General features: G+C 33.8%; 1 protein-coding gene across 4 annotated transcripts in view; it reads left to right on the forward strand.

Moving 5' to 3' along the window:
- Kcnt2 (potassium sodium-activated channel subfamily T member 2) overlaps positions 1-21,374 on the forward strand; it is a 332,481-nt gene that overhangs the window by 300,827 nt on the left and 10,280 nt on the right. For 2 of the 4 annotated variants that reach the window (XM_034513149.2, XM_034513150.2), the window contains 2 exons: positions 6,094-6,394; positions 17,074-17,158. In XM_034513149.2, coding sequence (XP_034369040.1) covers positions 6,094-6,394; positions 17,074-17,158 — 386 coding nt within the window. Of the gene's footprint in view, positions 1-2,302; positions 2,324-6,093; positions 6,395-17,073; positions 17,163-21,374 lie in introns of those variants that run through there. The other 2 variants (XM_076941300.1, XM_076941299.1) reach the window with 2 other exon arrangements.

Consider the following 21,374-nt stretch of genomic DNA (forward strand, 5'->3'; position numbering starts at 1 on the left):
GTCAACAGTAGCTGACTGGAGATGCATACAAGAAAATTAAATACATGAAGTAGTTTGGCAAATATGACTAGAGTTTTTAGATTAGATGCAAATATTATTTGAGTATACAGCAAAATATTAAAACAAGATACTTTTATATGTAAATAGCTTAACATTTTCTTAGCTTGCAAGTGTTTCCACAGTAGCATATTAAAACTGGAAATGGTAATGGCTATAAAGATGGTTCAGTAGTAATGAGTTCATTCTGCTGTTCCAGAGGAAGGTCATATACTACTGTGTACACACACACACACACACACACACACACACACACACACACATACACACGTAATAGAAATAGTAAAAAAGACTTTTGTAATGAAAAGAAGATTCTGACATTTGTAGGAACTGTAAGCCTGGAATCTAGACAGAGCTAGGTTTGTTATCTGGGAAGAGTCTGCTTGTGATTCTTGGCATTTGAGTAACATATCTCCTTAGGACAGAAGACGCAAGGCATTCTGGGATCCCAAGACCTTTCATAACCTAATCACTGTCCAGCACGTCTATCTCTAAATACCATTGCCCACTGGCTTACAATTTCACATATTTTTGAAAAGTGGAACATAATCATTCATTGTAATGCAAACATTTCTCAATTGGATATGGCAATTTCAAAGTGAATTTCTATAGACCTTTTATGTACTTTTACTGTTTATTGAATTTAAACATAGCAATTGTTTTCTTTGGTCAGGCCATCCATATTTATGTTAATTATTTTGTACTATTGAAAGGAATTTTTGATGTGTACTACATAATATGTCAAAATGTAGAAAAAAAAACCTGAATATCTCTGTTAATTCCATTTTAGCTAATTCTATCCTTGACAAGTAAAATTCTCACTGAAATGTTTTTTAAATCCCCGTGCCTTCAGTTTATATGTGTTTTTAAAGCAGGATGTCATTGTCAGGATAAAAGAAAACTGATCTAAGCTGGCAGATCTTGTTTTCCTATTTTTGAGCGTAATTTATCATCTGACACATTTTATTTAATGATTTATATTTGAGTTCTGTAGATAACCTGAGACACAAAGATAGAGCATATTAAACATTTCATCAATTATTTACTTCCCCAATGTAATATTATTTTATGCAACTCATACTACCTACTGTACTTGGGTTGAATATTCTTTTCCAACATTAAAAGTCTAATATATAAAGGAATAAATTCTGTCAGATAAAGTGATTTTTCCCCAGGACACTTATTTTAAAAATGAGTATATTTCTTCTCATTCTTGACAAGGAGATTATACGATGATGACTGATGGATAGTATATCCACAATCAATCATAATTTTACAATTTGCAGAAACGTTTTTACAGTGAAGGAATTCAGTTAAACATTGTGTTATACACGAAGAAAGGAAATTAATTCTCTCTAATAAACACAAATAAAAATGAATAGGTCTAAGGAATTGAAACCTACCATCATTTTTCTCCAGGGTCAGATGATTCAAAAAAATTTAGGAAGTTCAAGTAAGATGTTCAGATTAAAAGGCAGTTTTCTCTAAGTAAACCTAAGAAAGATTTCAGATTTTAGAAAGCAGAAGTTTCATTTAGGTTTTACAATTAAAGGGGTTGTCATGATCTTGCTCAGATCACAAGAAGCCTTCTGCCATGGTTCTAAAAGCTTCCATTGCCTTTCCCATGATATAGACCTGATCAGTGTGTGCAAGGCACCATGCAATGCATAGGAAATAACAGGTGAGAAGGAGAACAGGAAACTGTAAAAGAGATTCCCTTAGGATAAATTATTCATGAGTGAATACAGAAGAAATTTTTAAGTAGAAAATTTGTTTTAGTAAAATAATACATTTATCAACAATAAAATTATATTAATAAAATAAAATAAATACCAGTCCATGTCTTCTCTATTTACATAGATTGTATTTAACCATAACTTTCCTAAATGTCATTTCAGACTGCAATCGTATGCATCACTACCAATACTTAGTATATAACGTAAATGTTTATTTAAAATATTCTTATTTAAATAAAGTGATTCAGTTATTTTTTTAATCATATATTTTAGTATCTATTGTACTTATCCAATCTGAGAAAACAAAACATTTGCTAGACATTAAGAATCATACCTTATGTTTTACCTGACTTTGTTCAAAAGCCTTACATAAAGTGAACACAGTATGGAATTGTAAGTGTAATGTGGGTATATGTCATATTTTGTCCATGTTGCTGTTTTATGTACGTACGGTCCAGTCATTGTCTAAACTGCATTTTATGTATTTCTTCTTTCCTCCTTTGTGTCAGTCTCGAGAAATAGCATCTCAAGTAAGTACCTCCTGTTTGTCACATTCTTCAGTACTTTAATATGCAAATACAGACCTATTAGAGAAATTGATCGTAAAAGACTACATTCAGAATTTCATACTAAAGATTCATATGTACACTTTTTCATGTTAATGTGCTTTTATTTTCACAGAGAAGATTGCAAAATAAAGTTACATTCTGTCTTCAGACTGCATTTGTTAATCCACTTTAGGCATTATTTCAGACTTTCATTAAATCTGTTTTATAAATGCTATAGTTAACACCAAGAAACTAATGACCACAGATCACAGTAGTCACATGCTCCTTTTCTTTTGTGTGATTTCTTAAATTCTTAGTCTGTACTGACAGGACTGTGGTGTGTCACTAGCAGGCATCTGTTCAAAAAGTCAGTCCTAAGAGGTGGAACTTAAGATACAAGCTGAAGCTTTGGAAAGACATTAAGACTGAATACATATATTAATCAAATAATTATTCTATCGGAAGCTTGACATTATAAGAATTAATTACAAATCATATTAATATTTTATTACTATGTATTATCTAACATTTATAATGAAAGATGTTTCAAAATGTTACAGTTTTTATGAGTCTTAAAAACTGGTTTTAGTTTGATTTTTTTTCAAATGCTAAGGATTATACAGATCTTCACTACTTTCTGGAGAACCCTGATCTTGTCTTAAAGGTATCTGTGGATGGATACCTAGAAGCCAGAATTCAGGCAGATAAACTCAGAGCTGCTGTACTTGCTGAGATGTATAATAATAAGCTAAGGCTGTGTTTTCTGAATTTCTTTCTAAGCATTTCAAGTACACAATACATTAATATTAGCTCCATTCCCAATGCCTAACATACTCAGAATTTATTCATTTGACACATAGTAGTTTGTACCTTTGACACCAGTTTTCTCCTCCTTCTTTTTTCTTTCCTTCCTTCCTTCCTTCCTTCCTTCCTTCCTTCCTTCCTTCCTTCCTTCCTTCCTTCCTCCCTCCCTTCCTTTCTCCCTCTTTCCTTCCTTCCTTCCTTCCTTCCTTCCTTCCTTCTTTTTTTTCTCTTTTCTCTTTCTTTTTTCTTTTAGATTTATTTTATGTGTATAAGAGTTTGCCTGCATGTATGTATGTGTATATGTATGTGTGTCTGGTATATGTAGAGGTCAGAAGAGGGTTGCCGAATCCTTAGGCCTGAGTTAGAGATGTTCGTGAGCTACCAAAGTGGATATTGGGAATCAATCCTCTCCAAGGGCAACAATTGAATGTTACGGCTGAGACATTTTTTGCAGCCAAATTTCTCCCTTTTACTTAATATATATTGAGCCTTTTCTGGTTCTTTGTTCTCTTTGATTTAGTCAGAAAGTAATTGATAGACATAAAATGATAAACAATAATGCAATTTACCTTTTCAGAAAGAAAAATTGAAATAGGGAATTTAGACTTCATAACCAAGAAAGGCAGTTGTTTAATAGCCTAGTGGGAATTTAAGCCAAATCCAGTGTGTTCCCAGTGTCCCTGCTTTTAACCCTCTACTATTGCAACCATAAAACCATCAGTTCAGGAGAAGACCCTAAGGTGAAGCCTCCATTACATTTTCTGTGCTTCATTATATTTCCTGGCTGGAGATGCTGCATTCAAAGTAGCATAGTGTGACAAACATCTGATGAAGAGACTGTAGGAAATTATGTCACAAGCAGACTACTTTTCACACATGTACACAGTAGACATGCAACTTAATAACAGGTACATTTGAAAACATTTTATTCAAATATTATACTTTTGTTTTTTATATAGAGATTGAAAAACCCTGAAGCACTACTCTAATGTGTTGATCTCATTATAAAAACTTAACATCTATGCTTCCCATATGTGATGTTCAGATTTGCAAAATAAAACTTTGTGCTAAGCAGTCTCTAAGGTTTCACTTGGTTGTCTAAAACAAATCCCGAAATTCTTCCAATGTTTTCTTCTTCTGGGTAGAGTGACATTTACAAGATTTTTGCCTGCTGTCTAGACTTACTAGAAAAATGACTTGCAATTGTAAATGACTATATATATAAAGTCATTATATTCACATCATAGATTTCAGAACATCCCTAAATACAGTTTGATCCATAATTTAGATGCATGTATTTCACACTGGCTGAGACATATAACTAAGAAGAACATTCACAAAGACAAATAGTGTTTTATATCAGCTTGCAATAGCATCAAACCCTTCCCCTGTCCATTACATATGTATCGGTATTATTCCAAGCCCTAAACTGTAAGTGATTGTACATATGCTTAGCACCTTGAATGATTCTTCAGAAAGCTTTATACAAAAAAAAAAAAAAAAATTCAAGTAATTGCTCCTGCAGGACATATTATATATTACTGAATAGGTTTAGATAGTCCTTATTGACAATAGATATTTTCAAATAGTTTGTAAACTACTTTCACCGAAGAGGATTTTAGTTGCAATATTAACTAGATGGGGATAAATAAGCTAAGATTTGTAAAGGTATCCATGATTTAAATTCTTTAATACTCCTAGCTTACATTCTGAGAAATAATACCTGGTTTCTACATTTTTTTTCTATGAACTTTTCATCAGGAGGTATAAAGTTTAAATGAATTATTTTTATGTTGTCCTAAAAAGTACTGTTCTGTAAGAGAAATATGAAGGGATTCTTAATGTCTTGCTGAGCTTTGGTGTGTGATTGTTTCTACCGTGTTTCTAGAGTTGTGGGTGAGGCATTCACTGAGCCTCATAATATATATTCACATTTAGAGGATATGTTGGATCTACTTTCTGATCCTGAATTGGTAACTTAATTTATATTACTTTGAAAACCATCTGTGTGTGCCTATGACATCTGAAGTTTAAGCAAGCTTTCAGCTTTGCAGGGGAACTCTGTGACAGGTTTGGGGGTCTATAAGTCCACTAGCATTGTGAAAGCTGTTTCCTTATATGTGCATGTATCCATACAGGAGAGGTCTTCTTGTGTAGGGTTAGGTTTCATGTGACTGCCTTGTATAAAATCTAATAACACTGAAACAAAGAGAGTTTTTATTGTAAAACTGAGAATCCACAGAAAAGGAGTAACTCAGAAGAGATTTAGTGAGTTCCTTCATGGCTTATCCTTCTAAGGAAATGAGCCAGTTTTCCCTTCAGTTGCTAGCCTTCAAGATATTCCTGGAAAAGTGGATGTTATGTAGATGCTGTGAAACAAAGTTTAATCAAAATATTTTATGCTACAAATTATAGATTCATGACATAAAACTGCTCTAACTTTATTCTAAGTACATATGAGAATTAAGAGAAATTCACATTTTACACAAAGGTTATTTCTGGTCATATGTAGAAAGAGCATTAATTTAAAAATCTTTAAATGAAGTTACTCTGAAACAGATTTTATAGTAGTTATTTTGTTACATCTTAATCACTTATAGCAGATTTAACATATAGATTGCATAGACTGAATATAAATGTTATAAAATATTTATATATTTGTTTAAAGTATTTGTCTTCTAACAAGCAGTTATATTTTGTAAAATCCATATGAAAAAGACTAACACTGGGAAGATCCAGATGTTTACCAATTAAGGATGAGCTCCCAAAAAGTTTCTGCAAGTTGATAAGTAAAAGATGATAGAACTAAATTTCTTTATTTTCTTTTTTCTATGGAAACTCTGACGTGTAGATACACAATTAGACCAAGATCATGAAAACAAGTTACTTAAATTCTAGGCAATGACTATTCTTAAAATATTAATTGTCAATATTTGTTTCCCTTAAAGTCTCAAATATCCATCAGTGTGGAAGAGTGGGAAGACACCAAAGATGTCAAAGATCCAGGGCACCACCGCAGCATTCACCGCAACTCCACATCTAGTGACCAGTCCGACCATCCCTTGTTGAGGAGGAAGAGCATGCAGTGGGCCCGAAGGCTGAGCAGAAAAGGGCCAAAACACTCTGGTAAAACTGCAGAAAAAATAACTCAGCAGCGACTGAACCTCTACAGGAGGTCCGAAAGACAGGAGCTCGCTGAACTTGTGAAAAACAGAATGAAACATCTGGGCCTCTCTACGGTGGGCTACGGTATGCTTTTTAAAACTCTCAGACACCTAAGCTTGTCATTTCTTCTTGTTACTAGTCGCACCATCAACTTTGATGTAGAAAAGGACTGATTTTTGTTTGACAGGGTATGCACATGGCACTTTGATGAAAATCTCATCTTTTGTGCAATATTTAAATAAACATATTGCTAAAAGTGGTTAGCATTTATTTAGTTCACTAGGCAAGGTTTGAATCTATACCAGCAATATCTCACTTTAATTATTCTTAACATTTGAAGTGGATTTAGTTTCCACGTTGGAGCTATAAAAACTAAGCCATAAAATTTTTGGATTTGCTAATAGTTAGCTAAGATTTATATAGGTCTATCTGGCTGTAATTCTCTCTCTCTCTCTCTCTCTCTCTCTCTCTCCCTCTCTCTTTCTCTCTCTCTCTCTCACACACACACACACACAAACATACATACATACTAGATACAAATATATCAGAGTATTCTAAATTCTATATTCTAAGATGAAAAAAATCGAGGTATTGAAAGTAATTATAATGACCAGTAGAGAATTATAATCTACAAATTGTGTTTAGTTTCTTAAACAAAGACTTCAAAAGGTTTACTTATTTTCTATTTTATTTTCTGAGATTCTATTATAATTATAACATTTCTTCTTTCCTTTTCTTCCCTTCAAACTCTTCCATATACCAGTTCCTGCTTTCCTTCTAATTCATGGCCTATTCTTCCAGTAATTGTCACTGTACTCATTTATATATATGCACATTCATATGTGTTTCTAAATATAACCCATTTAGTTCATATTATATCACTTATGTCTATATTTTATCTGCTGACCATTGGGCTGTGTTCAACCAATTGATATGCTCTTTCCTGGGAAATATCATTTTTCTCAGTTGTTCTTTTCCGAAGTCTAAGGCCTTGAAATTTTATTTTTGAGATAGAAATAGTCTTTCAATTGTTATAGTACAAGCTATACAATTATCATTTTATGTTAGTCAATGATTTTTAATTAAAATATTTAATGAAGTAACGCACTGATCACATTAGAAATGTCATTGTCATTTTTCAAGTTTTATTGCAGAAATGTGTTTAACAGACTAATACCAAAACCTGTAGACATACCATTGGGACAGAAGACATTACACACAACACCACTATTAGATGTGAAATGACATGAGGCCAGTAGCTGCTTAGAGGAACAGAATCCTTTGCCATTATGACAAATTCCCCCATAGTTTGTTCCATATAATGTATAGATGTACATACATGCACATATAAGGAAAATTAGTGAACTTAGTAGTTTGTATATATGTGTGTACATATGTATATATGTGTATATACATATGTATATATGTACATATGTATATGTACATATGTGTACATATGTATATATATAGTATGTATAATACATATGCATATATAAAACTATATAAAACTATATAAAACTATATAAAATAAAAATAATATATAAATATAAAATAATAATTTTTAAAATTTATACATATTAGAAAAGGAATGGAGGAATTTAGGGAGACAAGTTGTCAGGGATGACATAGATTTAGACATCATATTGAAAATTCAAGAAAATATAAAACTAATTAACAAAAAAACTTAGTCAACTAGCCAATGAAATGGAGTATTTTCATTGCTTATATATACTCATATGCACATATATGAATGAATATATATATATATATATTCATATTTTCTTTGTTATCAAGTCTTGAGAGAGACATTTATATCACCAAGTTATAATTCTAAAAAGGTTGCTTTGGGGTTTTTTTGGTTTTCTATTGAGCATAAGAAGTGAAATACGTTTACTTGGTAGTTTTATATTGAAACTGCATACATTTTTTCATAATTCCTTAGAGCTATTAGATCAGTGTCTTATTTACTCTTCATGATTTTTTTTCTCAGTCTCAAAAACTTGTATTTGAATTTGCTCCAGTCAGGATTCCTCATATAACTGACATTTGTAATATATTTTCGTAACTGTAGTAAAGACACATCTGTGCCAAGTAATTTTAATAGAAATGCATTTAATATGTTACATTAAGATATAAATTCAAAATTCAAAATAATCTTACAGAAATTTGATAATGGCTTCTTGCCACTTTGAATGAGATCTGAGATGAATTAACCTTTAACAAATTTATTTTCTATTTTTACCTTTTACATATTGCTGTTTTTTGTCATTTAATGAAAACATCTACCAAAGGATTATTCCTGTGTATTTCAGTTGTTTCAAGAATATTATAAATCCATATTAGTCCATCAGCAGAATAGCCTATTACATCTTGACTATTAGGAATATTAAAATGCCTGAGCTTACTACATGTGCATTGCCTGAGAAGGCAGCAGGAATTTGTAAGGAAACCTTTCTTTTCTGTTTTGATTTTTAAAATTGGATATTTTATTTGTTTGCATTTCAAATGAAATCTGCTTTCCCAGTTTTCCCTATAAAATCTTCTATCCCATCCCCCTTTACCCTGCTTCTATGGGGGTACTCCCCACCCACCCACCCACTCCCGCCTCACCATGCTAGCATTCGTCTACACTGAGATATCAAGACTTAATAATACCAAGGGCCTCCCCTCCCATGATGCCAGATAAGGCCCCTTCAGCTTCTTAGGCACCATGGAGTTCCTCATATTCTATTTGTATAAAACTTAGTTAATATTTTGCTCATGATAATTCTTATAATGGAAAACATTCTATCCATTTATTTTCTCCTTTTTCCTACTCCCTCTCCTATTCATATGTTTACACAAAGATACATTTTTTCTGTTCTATAGCACTTACTTAACACCTGTGATCCCAGGTTATGATAATAGGATTTAGAATATAAAATATCATGGTCTTCTAGACTGCTTCACTTAATACTAACTTTATCCATGAAACCAACATCACTAGTGTCACTCTAAGTACCAGAAAGTGAACTCTTTAACATACTAGGAATTGTGGTTATGCAGACAAGAACTCCTTATTTACAGAGTTCATAAAACCCTGCTAGAACAGTATATTAATTTTTATGTGCTTGAACCTGCTTTCCAATTTTCTTATGTGTAAATTGAAAACAGTATAATCTTTGTCAGAATATATTATGATAAATTATACTGAGATATACGATAATATATTATCAGTTACATTTCCTTTACATTACAGAACCCTTAAAATTTCAGAATACTATAATTTTAGGTCCAGAATTTCACATCTACATATATACCACATATCTGCTTAATCCTCTTATATGCTTCTTTATGCACAAAACTATAAGAGTTTGAAACCATTGTTTAAACGAAAAACAGAGGTACTAGCAAACATGTTTCTATGCTTAGATGTCCATGAGTTGTGAAGTGTAAATCTGTGTGCTCTGTGAGAACTGAGTAGCCTATTTGCAGTCATAGATATGGAATATAAAGGAGGAAAGATAGAACACTAAAAACAGGACACCTGTAGCCCATTTAGATGTAATGGGAAACTCTGGTATCTAAGTACTTGGAACATTCAGCTAGAGACTCTTGGTCTGGTTATCTCCAAACATAAGCAACTTTGTATACTACCCAGATTATTGAGCAACATCATTTGTTATATGATGTCTGATGTAAAAACATGTAATGCTGCAAGTCTGGTACTATGTCATTGGTGCCACTGAATGATTTGTAAACTAGATTTGAATAGCATGAATAGTAGAAGCAGATACATAGGCATAGCAGATGCAGATATGTTATGAGTGGCTCTAAGTAAAAGAAAATATAAGCATGGCTTAAATAGAATATAAAATTTCTTGTTTCCATGCAAGTGAATACTGTTACCATATTAGATTACAGACCCTTCTGTAAGGCCTGCTTTCTCTGAAATTAGAATATACTTAACCCCACTCTCTTCATTAGAGGAGCTGAGCCACACACATCTCTCAATTATTTTACTTCCTTACTCTGATAGTCTGATCTCACTAAGGCCCTCAGTGGGACATATGTTTGTTCCAAAGGCATTTGCTTCACATGATGAGCTCCTAACTTTGTTGGATTGGAATTTGCCCTGATAGCCTGCTCATCCATAAGGTCAGAATGTTAAAACCAGCTGAACTTGCAGTCAGATTCATGAATATCAACATCCTTAAAGAGATACTATCAGCTCCATAATCAGATGCCACATCTCAGCTACCACAATCACCCCAAACATTGCTATCTTAACACTTGCCTGGGGTTCTTCTTCATTCTGCAGGTCAGACACTACAATGAAGTCAGATTCATGAATATCAACATCCTTAAAGAGATACTATCAGCTCCACAATCAGATACCACATCTCAGCTACCACAATCACCCCAAATATTGCTATCTTAACACTTGCCTGGGGTTCTTCTTCATTCTGCAGGTCAGACACTACAATGATGTACGCCTTTAACACCCAAACCATCATGTTCTCAAGAACAGCTATTGAGCACTATTTTCCATAGTGCTCCATATTGAGTCTATTTTTCATGCCACCAGTCCTGTAATATATACCAGCTCTACTAACTTATGCAGAGAACTCACTGGTGAGGCCAGAGGCCTTAATCTTTCCTAGATAAGCTGATCTTCAAGTATCTTTTAGCTGACTCTAAACTAGCCAAGTAAGGGTAAGAGAAAAACAGATCCCCATACTCGTTCAACATGAAAGGTTGATATGTGTTAGGGCGGAAACTCTTATCAAAAGATACCACCAATGACCTAATGCTACATACACTGGTCACAACAGAAATATATAAATAGTATAAAAAATTAAGACAATACACATTCTTCACCCTGTAGAACAAACAAACAAACCACACCACCACCAACAACAACAATAGCAAACCCCACCAATTTCATAGTAACAGTTTCTGATAAAAACAGCAAATCAACCAGTGGAAGTTTCTTCAAAGTAGACCACAAATGGAGACATAATACAAATCTCAATAAATATAAGGAATTTAAAGTAACTCTTTGTATTCTACTTGACTACAGCAGATTAAGCTTGAAATTACAGTAGAAAATAAGCTATAGAGATTGTGAGATTAAATAACCCACTACTAAATGATGGATGTGTCACAGATAAAATTTAGGCAAAGATTTAAAAATTTTGGAGATAAAACAAAAATGAAAATACAAAATACAAAAATTTCTAACACACAATGAATACAGTCTCATTAATTAGAGAGAACACAAATTAACTACTTAGTGGTGCACCTTAACAATTTAGAAAAATAAAAATACTCAAAACCCCAAAGCAGAATATGGAAGTAATTTTGTAAAATGACAAAATTTAATAAAGTGGAAATTTTAAATAATACAAGGAAACACTCCACATTCTAACTCTTCCTAGACTCCTTATTTCATATCTCCTTCCAAAATAATGTTCTTTATGGCTTGTTTGTTTGTTTAACTCACTAAGTCTAATTAGTACTGCCAGTAAATATGCTTAGATATGAGCCATACAATGTGAAAAGAAAAATCTATCATTTACCACACTCCTAAAAAAATTAGTACCCTCTAGTGGCAGTCATTAGCTGACTAGCTCATCTGCTAGTGGTAGGGTTTTGGCAGAACTGCCCCATTGCATGCTGGAATCTTTAACTGGCTTGATCTTGGGTAGGTCTTATGCAGATAAACATATATACCTGTGTACAAAAACCATGACTTTCATAGAACTCCTCCCCATCCTCCAGCACTCACATTCTTCTGTTCACCTCTTCAGAGATGCTCCTGGAGTCTGATGAGTGTAGGCTTGCTATAGAAGTCTCCTTTCTGGCTGAACATTTACAGTTGCATATTCTTAGCACTTTGAATAATAATGAATCTCTGAAGTAACCATTACCTACTATGATAAAATGTTTCTGATTAAGATTAGGGGCAGCATGTACCTATAATAAAAACATAAATATGTTGAAGGCAGATTGAAAATGTGACCATTTGGATAACATATATTAATAGGTTCCCATTAGACCTATCAATAAGCCTATCACTTCCCTAGCTTGTTTATAGGACTGGGCTGTGTTTTCCCATGTTGAAGTTACAAATACGATCACGGGAACAAGTAATTACCCTTATAAACAGTCTAGCAATTATTGAACCAGTGGAAACTTTTACCTAGTAGGTCAGTTTGGTAACTTACAGTGTCCAGTCCACAGCTGAATAAGGCCAATGGTGTCTTCTGGCACTGTTAAGTTAGCCAGAAGGAAGAGTGTCCAGGTTAATTCAAGATTGATTTCTCTCTGTTCTTCAACCAAAGTCTTCAATGCTTTCAGCAATAGGGACATATATTAAGTTATGATAGACAACCAAGAACCATGTCAGTGGCCTCTATTTTTTGGGGGGGTGACTGTAGGACTGTAGGACCTTATTAACCAATAACATGTATGAATGCATGCCTGTCTCTGAGATTCTTAAAAAAAATAACTCATGTCTTCTAGAAGCAGCATTATGAACTAATGTGGGGTTAAATGAATAACAACTGTAAATGGAATATAAATTGGTGTTATTTCATTAGGCATCCTCATACATCCTTAAATTTTTATTAAACAACCTTATACCCTTAATTCCCTTGCTAGGATTTTTGAGTACTTTTAAAAATCTTATTTGATTAATGTGGGTTTTTTTATAACATTTTGCATCTGATACTCCTGAAAGTTGCTGTGAAACTGTGTCTCCTATAAATGTCAGCTATAAAGCCACACGAATATAGATGTTTAAATGACATCAATAGACACACTCACATGAAAGAGGAAAAGGTCATGAGGCTTCAACCCTCTAACCAAAGAACTACAATCAATTGGGGAATGCTGAGAGCAGGAGAAATCGTCTTCCCCAAGGAACGACACAACATTGGTTATCAAATAACAAATGGTCTGCTCTGGGCTTATATACATACAAGTGAAATTATACAGAGTGAACAGTTTGTGCTTATTTAAGAACACACATACATGCACACACACAGGCAAGAACGTACAACAACAATAAGAACAACAACAATTAAAAAGAGAAAAGAGGTGTGGAAGGAAGAAAATAAGAAAAGAGTAAAATTGTATAATTATAATCTTAAAAAATTAATAAAAGAAAATTTAAAAGACTTATCTTTCAGTTGTACTTCTCTTTTGAAATTTGTCTTCTTAAGTCCTAGTCAATTTGTTAATAGAAACTTTGTGGGATATTTGATTTTTTTGCAGTTCTTTATAAAGTTTTATTAATAGTCACTTGTCTGAAGTACATGGCAAAGATTTCTCTCTCATTCTGCGGCCTATGTGTTTGGTACCCTTGGCTGTGCCAAAGATTTCATGCAGTCTCATTCACTGTTTCCTATCCCACTAAAGCCCTATTAGACAGATCTTTTCCACATTGCTATCCTGGATGGAAATATTTGGTTCAATTTGAATTGAGCTTTATATAAGATGAAAGACATGAGTCTAATTTCATTGTTCTGTAAATGGATATCTAGTTTTATTAGCACCATTTGCTGAACTGCTAGTCTTTTTCCACTATGTATGAAACAATTTCAATGGCTGTAATTTTTACTATATGGAATTTTTCAGTTGTCTACAGCCAACGTTTAGCTGTCTTGACACAGTATATTCATAAAAGATTATTAGTACATTTTGATGCTAGGAAATAGAATCTTGGTTCTCTGGTTCATGAAAATATATATAAGGCAAATCCATTTTTCAGTAAATACTATATTGTGTTATCAATACAACAATATTTTTGTATGTTGCATTGGTTAGTGATACTTAAGGTGGGCTCTTAATAGACCATCAAAATAACTCTATTCCTCCTATAGAATTGAGGAAAAACTGAAATGTAACCACAGAAAACGACTAAGATTAAAGCAATAGTGTATTGCCAATAAAATGACTGGTGAATGTGGATTTGATGTGTGTCTACAATAGACTTAAAATAAGAAACACACCTATTCATTCTCAAGCACAATATTTACAAAGAGGAAATGGTGACCACAGGCCTAAGACAAAATGTGGTAGACAAGGAACAGGCCAGACTGGGCTCTACTGCTGGCAGACTTGAAAGAATGGGTTTGAATTCACCAACTACTTTTAAATTATATCAAAAGGATGACATTCCTCTTCTGTGAGGACAAGTCATTGAGGAGTGAAGAAGGAAACTGGAATTGCTGGTTCTGACTATTATCTCATCCATTCATGCTTTGCTTTAAACCTTGTGAAATATCTAAGTATATTACCAACTTGTTCAATATTATTCTTACCGCCAGTTGCACAACAAATGCGTTCAGTATGATGTGTTAAAATAAGCTAGTTAAGCAAGCCAAAATAGTGACAAAATAACTGTATCAGAAAACTTATCTAGACAGCTTTGTGACAAACATGAGAGCAACACTGGCCCTTGGCTTATATCCAAATGCAAAAAGAGACTAGCTGTTAATGATGGAGTATGGCTGTATATCTACAATGAACAAGAGGTGCTCTGTTAAAATCATCTTCCTTGTGTTGCACTTCAGGAATGCTGTTCTTTTTTTATGAAATTGAGTTGCTCATACTCACAAGAAATGAAGCTTTTTTTTTTTCGTGTACCTACTCTCTTTCAGAGTGTTATGATTTAGGGTCCAGGGACCATCATCAATTTGAGTTCCTCTGAAAAGGACTTTGTATAATTCAGAGAGAAAGAATTTTTTCAGAGAACTATGAATCAAACTTATTTTTCATAGAGATGTATGATCTTGATAATGTCATGTCAGTATAATGTGATTTATGTTTGAATTGTAACTGTTTTTGGTATAAATATCATTTTTATAACAAATTGGGGTTTCAAACTTCAGCCTGTTGCTTTAGCCATCCATTCCTAAGTATGATTCCAGACTTAAGAAATAAATATACTAGATTTCCACCTCCATATGACTTTCAAATGAATAATTATTTTAGTGTATCACTTGCATTTTTAGGCTAAGCTTGTGCAAAGCAGTTTGTTTGTGAGGAGTTTGATGTGGTTTATATACCCTTAGGCATTTTTCCTGGAAAACTCATTTTTTTTCCTGGCAACCGTGACCCTAAGGGAGGACTCAGATTTTTTTTTTTCCTAAATCTACTTCATCAATTAGCAAACAAACATATTACTTTATTTGAATATCAATTTAATCAGCTTAGGATTTTGTAATATTTTTACTGGTAACCTTTTGGTTGGCTCAACTATCTTGTCATTTGCCTGTCTTGTGAGATACTAACATTGATTTATAGATTTTTAAATAAATTTTCATATCAATTGAACTAAAGCAGAATGCATTATAACATTACAATGGCATATTTTATTAAAATGAATGTAATAAATTGCATTATTTTGTGGGAATTGTATTTTCAGTACAGCAAATTGTTTTTTAAGTTCAGCTAAGTTGGCCTAGCATGAACTTTAATGAAGTATTTAAATATTGGGGAACTTCTCTTGGTAAAGAAATAACTTTAGACTTTTCTTCAAACTTACTAACTTAATATGTTCTTCAAGAACTATGCTTATTTATAACTGTAGTATCTAGAAATATACTAATACTTTGGCTGGGTTTCTTTTGGGGGGTGGTTAAGTGTATCAATATGCTTTATCTTTGGAAAGAAAGGTAGCCGTTGATGTATGTGTCTATATGGCTTTATCTTCTCAGCTTATAATATTCTTGTAATGTAGAAAATTAAAAGCTACAAAGGTGTTCACATTTTAAAATAATTGTTCCTATGCCTTTTGTGCTGGTGAGCTTCTTATTGCTGCATTCAATACTTGAGGTTGGATACTTTTAAAGAGATGTTTATTTAAGTCATATTATTGGATGTGACAATTCTAATACAGTTTGAACTCAGCCATTGGCAGTTTTGTGATGGCCACTTGGCTGAATCAAAAGGCAGTGAATTTAATAGAAATTTACAGTGTCAGATATTGAATATTTGTTATCTTAAACTTGATCTAACAAAAAATAACTCAGGACATAGCATGGTGCTCTGAGAAAATTAATTGCAGTGTCTACACTGTGTCCTAGCACTTCTGAACATGGCCAATGACAACCAGGCTTCCAATATAAGAGCCTCTAAGGTGGGGCTAAACATTCTATTAATACTTAGAGCAGAGCTCTTCCATTTTTTTTGTTGTTGTTTTTGAAGAAAATCATTCAAAAATTATTCTTTTAAACAGAATTCTTTGCATTCTTAGAGAAAAAACAAATTCTGCGATGAAAACACGCACGTTAAACTATGCATATTTTCACACTATCTCTAATGCCTTCTAACTGCATCTGCCTAGAATAGTTTTTCAGGGAATTTCCTATATCAACATTCTCTGAGATGATGTTTACTTCTAATTATATTTAATTATTATATAGGGAAATGAATCAAACAAATATCCCATATCCATGTTTTTTGGAAAAATGTTTTTTAATTGTAATGACTTTCAAGAGAAAATGTAACTATGGTTACGCTGAACAGAATTAGATACTTTATATTTATCATCTACTGGAACAAAAAGTAGGTACATTACAGATATTTCCAAAGCAGAAATGGGAAAGCCAAACCTACATTCATTAAAACAACAACAAAACAAACATACAAAGAAACAAAAACTACAGCAAGTTTTCATTGACAACTCCATAATTTGAACACAAGTACGGTTACTGTGGTAATTTTGTGTGGATCATTTAACAAACTTAACATCTTATTTTATTTTGTTTTAGATGAAATGAATGATCATCAGAGCACTCTTTCCTACATCCTGATTAATCCGTCTCCAGACACTAGGCTTGAGCTGAATGATGTTGTGTAAGTTGATCTCATGTAATGCATTAGGGATATATAAACTACTAATTTGCCTTGTGTTTTATTCACTAATATGGTTCCTTCTTTGTTTTCATGATGAGCATGCATAGAAAATGCTATTGTGGGCAAAAATATGAAACTCTGTGCTTCTAGTGCTATAAAGTGTAGAGTTGTTAATAATGGGATATTTGATTAGGGAAGTAGTAGCAAACATTTAGTCTCCGGAAAAGTGTACACGTGTAAAAATAAGAGAAAATCTATACAATAAGTGGAAAACACCTCATAGAGAAAGTGAAGTATTCAACAGTATATACTTCTAGAGATTTTTCCATTTCCAAAATTAAAAATAAAATACAAAAGAATACAAAATAAAATATCCAATAAACAATAAAACAGAAAATCTATGGCAACGGGAATTTGTGATTGATCATCCCAGTTGTGGGCAAGGGGCCAATTATATTTAAATATGCATTTGTAATGCTTCAAATAAAATATTTTAACATTAAACAATACAATAGAAAGGGGTCTGAGAGAGGAATTATTCACCAAAACAGTGATTATCAATGTTTCTAATGCTATGACCATTTTCATTATTGTTATTAAATTATTTTATATATTTTCATTTCAAAAGTTGCCCTCTTCTAGGTTCCCCCTCTCCAAGTTCTTCACCCTGTCTCCCTTTCCTCCCTCCTCTGAGAAGATGCACCACTTCCTAGCTACCCAACCCCCACTTCACCACTACCCGCATCACTCTTCCCTGGGGGATCAATTTTCCACAGGATTAAGTGCATCCTCTCCCACTGAGGCCATACAAGGCAGTCCTATGGTACACATGTGCCAGGGGACATGAAGCAGCCCATGTATTCAGCTTGGTTTTTGTCTTAGATTCTGCGAGCTCTGAGGGGTCTGGGTTAGTTGACACTGTGATTCTACCTATAAGGTTGCAATCTCCTTCAGCTCCTTCAGTCCTTCTTCTAACTCTTCCATATCGGTACCTGGCCTCAATCCAATGACTGGTTGTAAGTATCGGCATTTGTTGTAGTCAGTGATGGTAGAACTTCTCAGAGGACAGTCATGCTAGGCTCCTGTCTGCACATACAATATGGTATCAAAAGTACTATCAGGATTTTCTGTACATACATAGGATGGGTCCCAGGTTGAGCCAGTCATTGGGTAGCCTTTTTTTCAGTCTCAGCCCCATTTTTGTCCCTGAAGTACTTTTAGACAGAAACAATTCTGGATTAAAGTTTTTGAAGATGAGTGAGTAGTCCCCTGTATTACCTGGAGCAATGTCTATCTAATGAAGCTGGTCTTTTCCAGTTCCATCTCACAGTTCTTCTAACGTCATCTCCAATGAGTCTTAGTAGCCTTTCACATCCCAGGCATCTGGGAATTTGTAGAGATTTCTCCTGACACCTAACCTCCCCACTGCTGAATATTTCCATTCATTCTCCTGGCCCTCCAGACTCCTTATTTGTTTTTCCCCATACCAGATCCTGCATCTCCTTTTCCCCTTCTCCTCCCCTCTCCCACCCAGTTTCCTCAATCACTCTGCCTCTGAAGATTATTTTGTTCCCATTCTAACTGGGATTTATGTGTCCTCACTTAGACATTTCTTGTTAAGCTTTCTGTGGTCTGTGAGTTGTATCATGGGTATTTTCAACTTTTTGGCTAATATCACCTTATTAGTGAGTGTATACTATAAATGTCTTTTGAGTCTGGGTTACCTCACTCAGAATAATATTTTCTAGTTTTGTTCATTTGCTTGCAAAATTCATGATGTCCTCCACTTTAATAGCTGAATAGTATTCCATTGTGCACATGAACCACATTTTCATGTATCTATTCTCCAGCTGAGGGACATTTGGGTTGTCTCCAACTTCTGGCTATTACAGACAAGGCTGCTATGAACATAGTTGAGCATACATCCTTGTGGAATGGTAAAGCATTTGGGGGATATATTCCCAGGAGTAGTATAGCTGGGTTTTCAGGTAGTTCTATATCCAATTTTCTGGAGAACTGCCAGATTGATTTCCAGAGTGGCCACCAGTAGTGAAGGAGTGTTGAGCTATGTTCAATTTTCTGGAGAACTGCCAAATTGATTTCTAGAGTGGCCACCAGCAGTGGAGGAATGTTCCTTTTTCTCCACATCTTAGCCTGCATGTGCTGTCCCTAGAGTTTTTGATCTTAGACCTTCTGATTGGTGTAAGGTGAAATCCCAAGGTCATTTAATTTGCATTTCCTTGATGATTAAGGATGTTGAACATTTTTAAGTGATTCTTAGCCATTCAAGATACCTCTGTTGAGAATTCTCTGTTTAGCTCTGTATCCCCATTTTTTAATTAGGTTATTTGTTTTTGTAGAGTCTAACATAGCATTTACAAATTGTGATACCTTGGCTTCTTCACTAGTTTGTATCCCCTTGATCTCCATTTGTTGTCTTACTGCTCTAGCTAGAATTTTGAGTACCACATTGAATAGATATGGGGAAAGTAGGCAGCCTTGTTTTGTCCCTAATTTTATTGGGATTACTTCATGTTTCTCTCCATTTAATTTGATATTTGCTGTTGGTTTGCTCTATATTGCTTTTATTATGTTTATATATTGGCCTTGAATTTTTGTTCTCTCCAAGATTTTTAACATGAAATGATGTTGGATTTTGGTCAAAGGCTTTTTCAATATGTAATGAGATGGTCATGTGATTTTTTTCTTTAAGTTTGCTATATAGTGGATTACATTGATGGATTTTTATATATTGAACCTTCCCTGCATCCATGGGATGAAGCCTACTTCATGGTAGTGAATGATGGTTTTCATTTACTTTTGGATTCTGTTTGCTAGAATTTTATTGAGTATTTTTACATTGATATTCATAAGTGAATTTGGACTAAAGTTCACTTTCTTCCTTGAGTCTCTGCTTAATTTAGGAATCAGAATATCTGTGGCTTCATAAAATGAATTAGGTAGCATTCTTTCTGTTTCTATTTTCTGGAATAGTTTGGTATTAGCTCTTCTTTGAAGGTCTGGTGGAACTGTGCTCTAAAAACATTTGTCCCTGGGCTTGTTTTAGTTGAGTGGTTTTTATGAGTATTTCTATTTCCTTAGGGTTTATGAACTATTCATATAGTTTACCTGCTCTTGATTCAATTTTGGTATGTGGCATCTGTCTAGAAAATCATCCATTTCATTTAGATTTTTCCAGTTTTCTTGAGTATAGACTTTAGTAGTAGGATCTCATGATTTTTAAAAATTTCATCAGTTTCTGTCATCATGTCTGCCTTTTCATTTCTGATTTTGTTAATTTAGCTAAGGGTTTATGTATCTTGTTGATTTTCCTCCAAGAATCAGCTCTTGGTTTTGTTGATTCTTTATATCTTTCTCTTTATTTCAAAATGGTTGCTTTCTACCCTGAGTTTGATTATTTCCTGCAGTCTATCCCAATTGGGTATATTTCCTTCCTTTTGTTCAAGAGCTTTCAGGTGTTCTGGTAAGTTGCTAGTGTAGGATATCTCTAATTTCTTTACCTGTTCACTTACTTCTATGAATTTTCCTTTTAGCACTGGTTTCATTGTGTCCCATAAGTTTGGATATGCTGTGTCTTCATTTTCATTGAATTCTTTAATTTCTTTCTTTATTTCTTCCCTGATATTATCATTCAGTAAAGAGTTGTTCAGTTTCCTTGAGTATTTGGGCTTTCTCTTGATTTTCTTGTTATTGAAGTCTAGCCTTAGTCCCTGGTGATCTGATAGGATGCATGAGATAATTTCAATCTTCCTGTATCTGTTGAGGCTTGTTTTGTGACTGATTATATGGTCAGTTTTGGAGAAGATACCATGAGGTGCTGAGAAGAAGGTATATTCTTTTGTTTTAGGGTGTAATGTTCTGTATATACCTGTTAAATCCATTTGGTTCATACCCTCTATTAGTTTGTCTGTGTTTCTCTTTAATTTCTGTTTCAGTGACCAGTCCATTGGTGAGAGAGGGTGTTAAAGTCTCCCTCTATCATTGTGTGATTCAAAGAGTGTTTTAAGTTTTAGTAGAGTGACTTTTATGAATGTGGGTTTTGGTGCTGGTAGCTCATGCATGGTCCTGTTGAGTTGAGTTGTGGAGACTAGGCCCACAGCTCGGGGGACAGAAGCTCAGGGAATTTGACTGAGTTCACTCCATGCAGTGCTGAGCAGAAGCTGGGCTATGGAAAGCCACAGAGCTCCACTGTGGG

This window comes from Arvicanthis niloticus, chromosome 10 (assembly GCF_011762505.2).
Source record: "Arvicanthis niloticus isolate mArvNil1 chromosome 10, mArvNil1.pat.X, whole genome shotgun sequence".
In the NCBI taxonomy this organism is placed as follows: Eukaryota; Metazoa; Chordata; class Mammalia; order Rodentia; family Muridae; genus Arvicanthis; species Arvicanthis niloticus.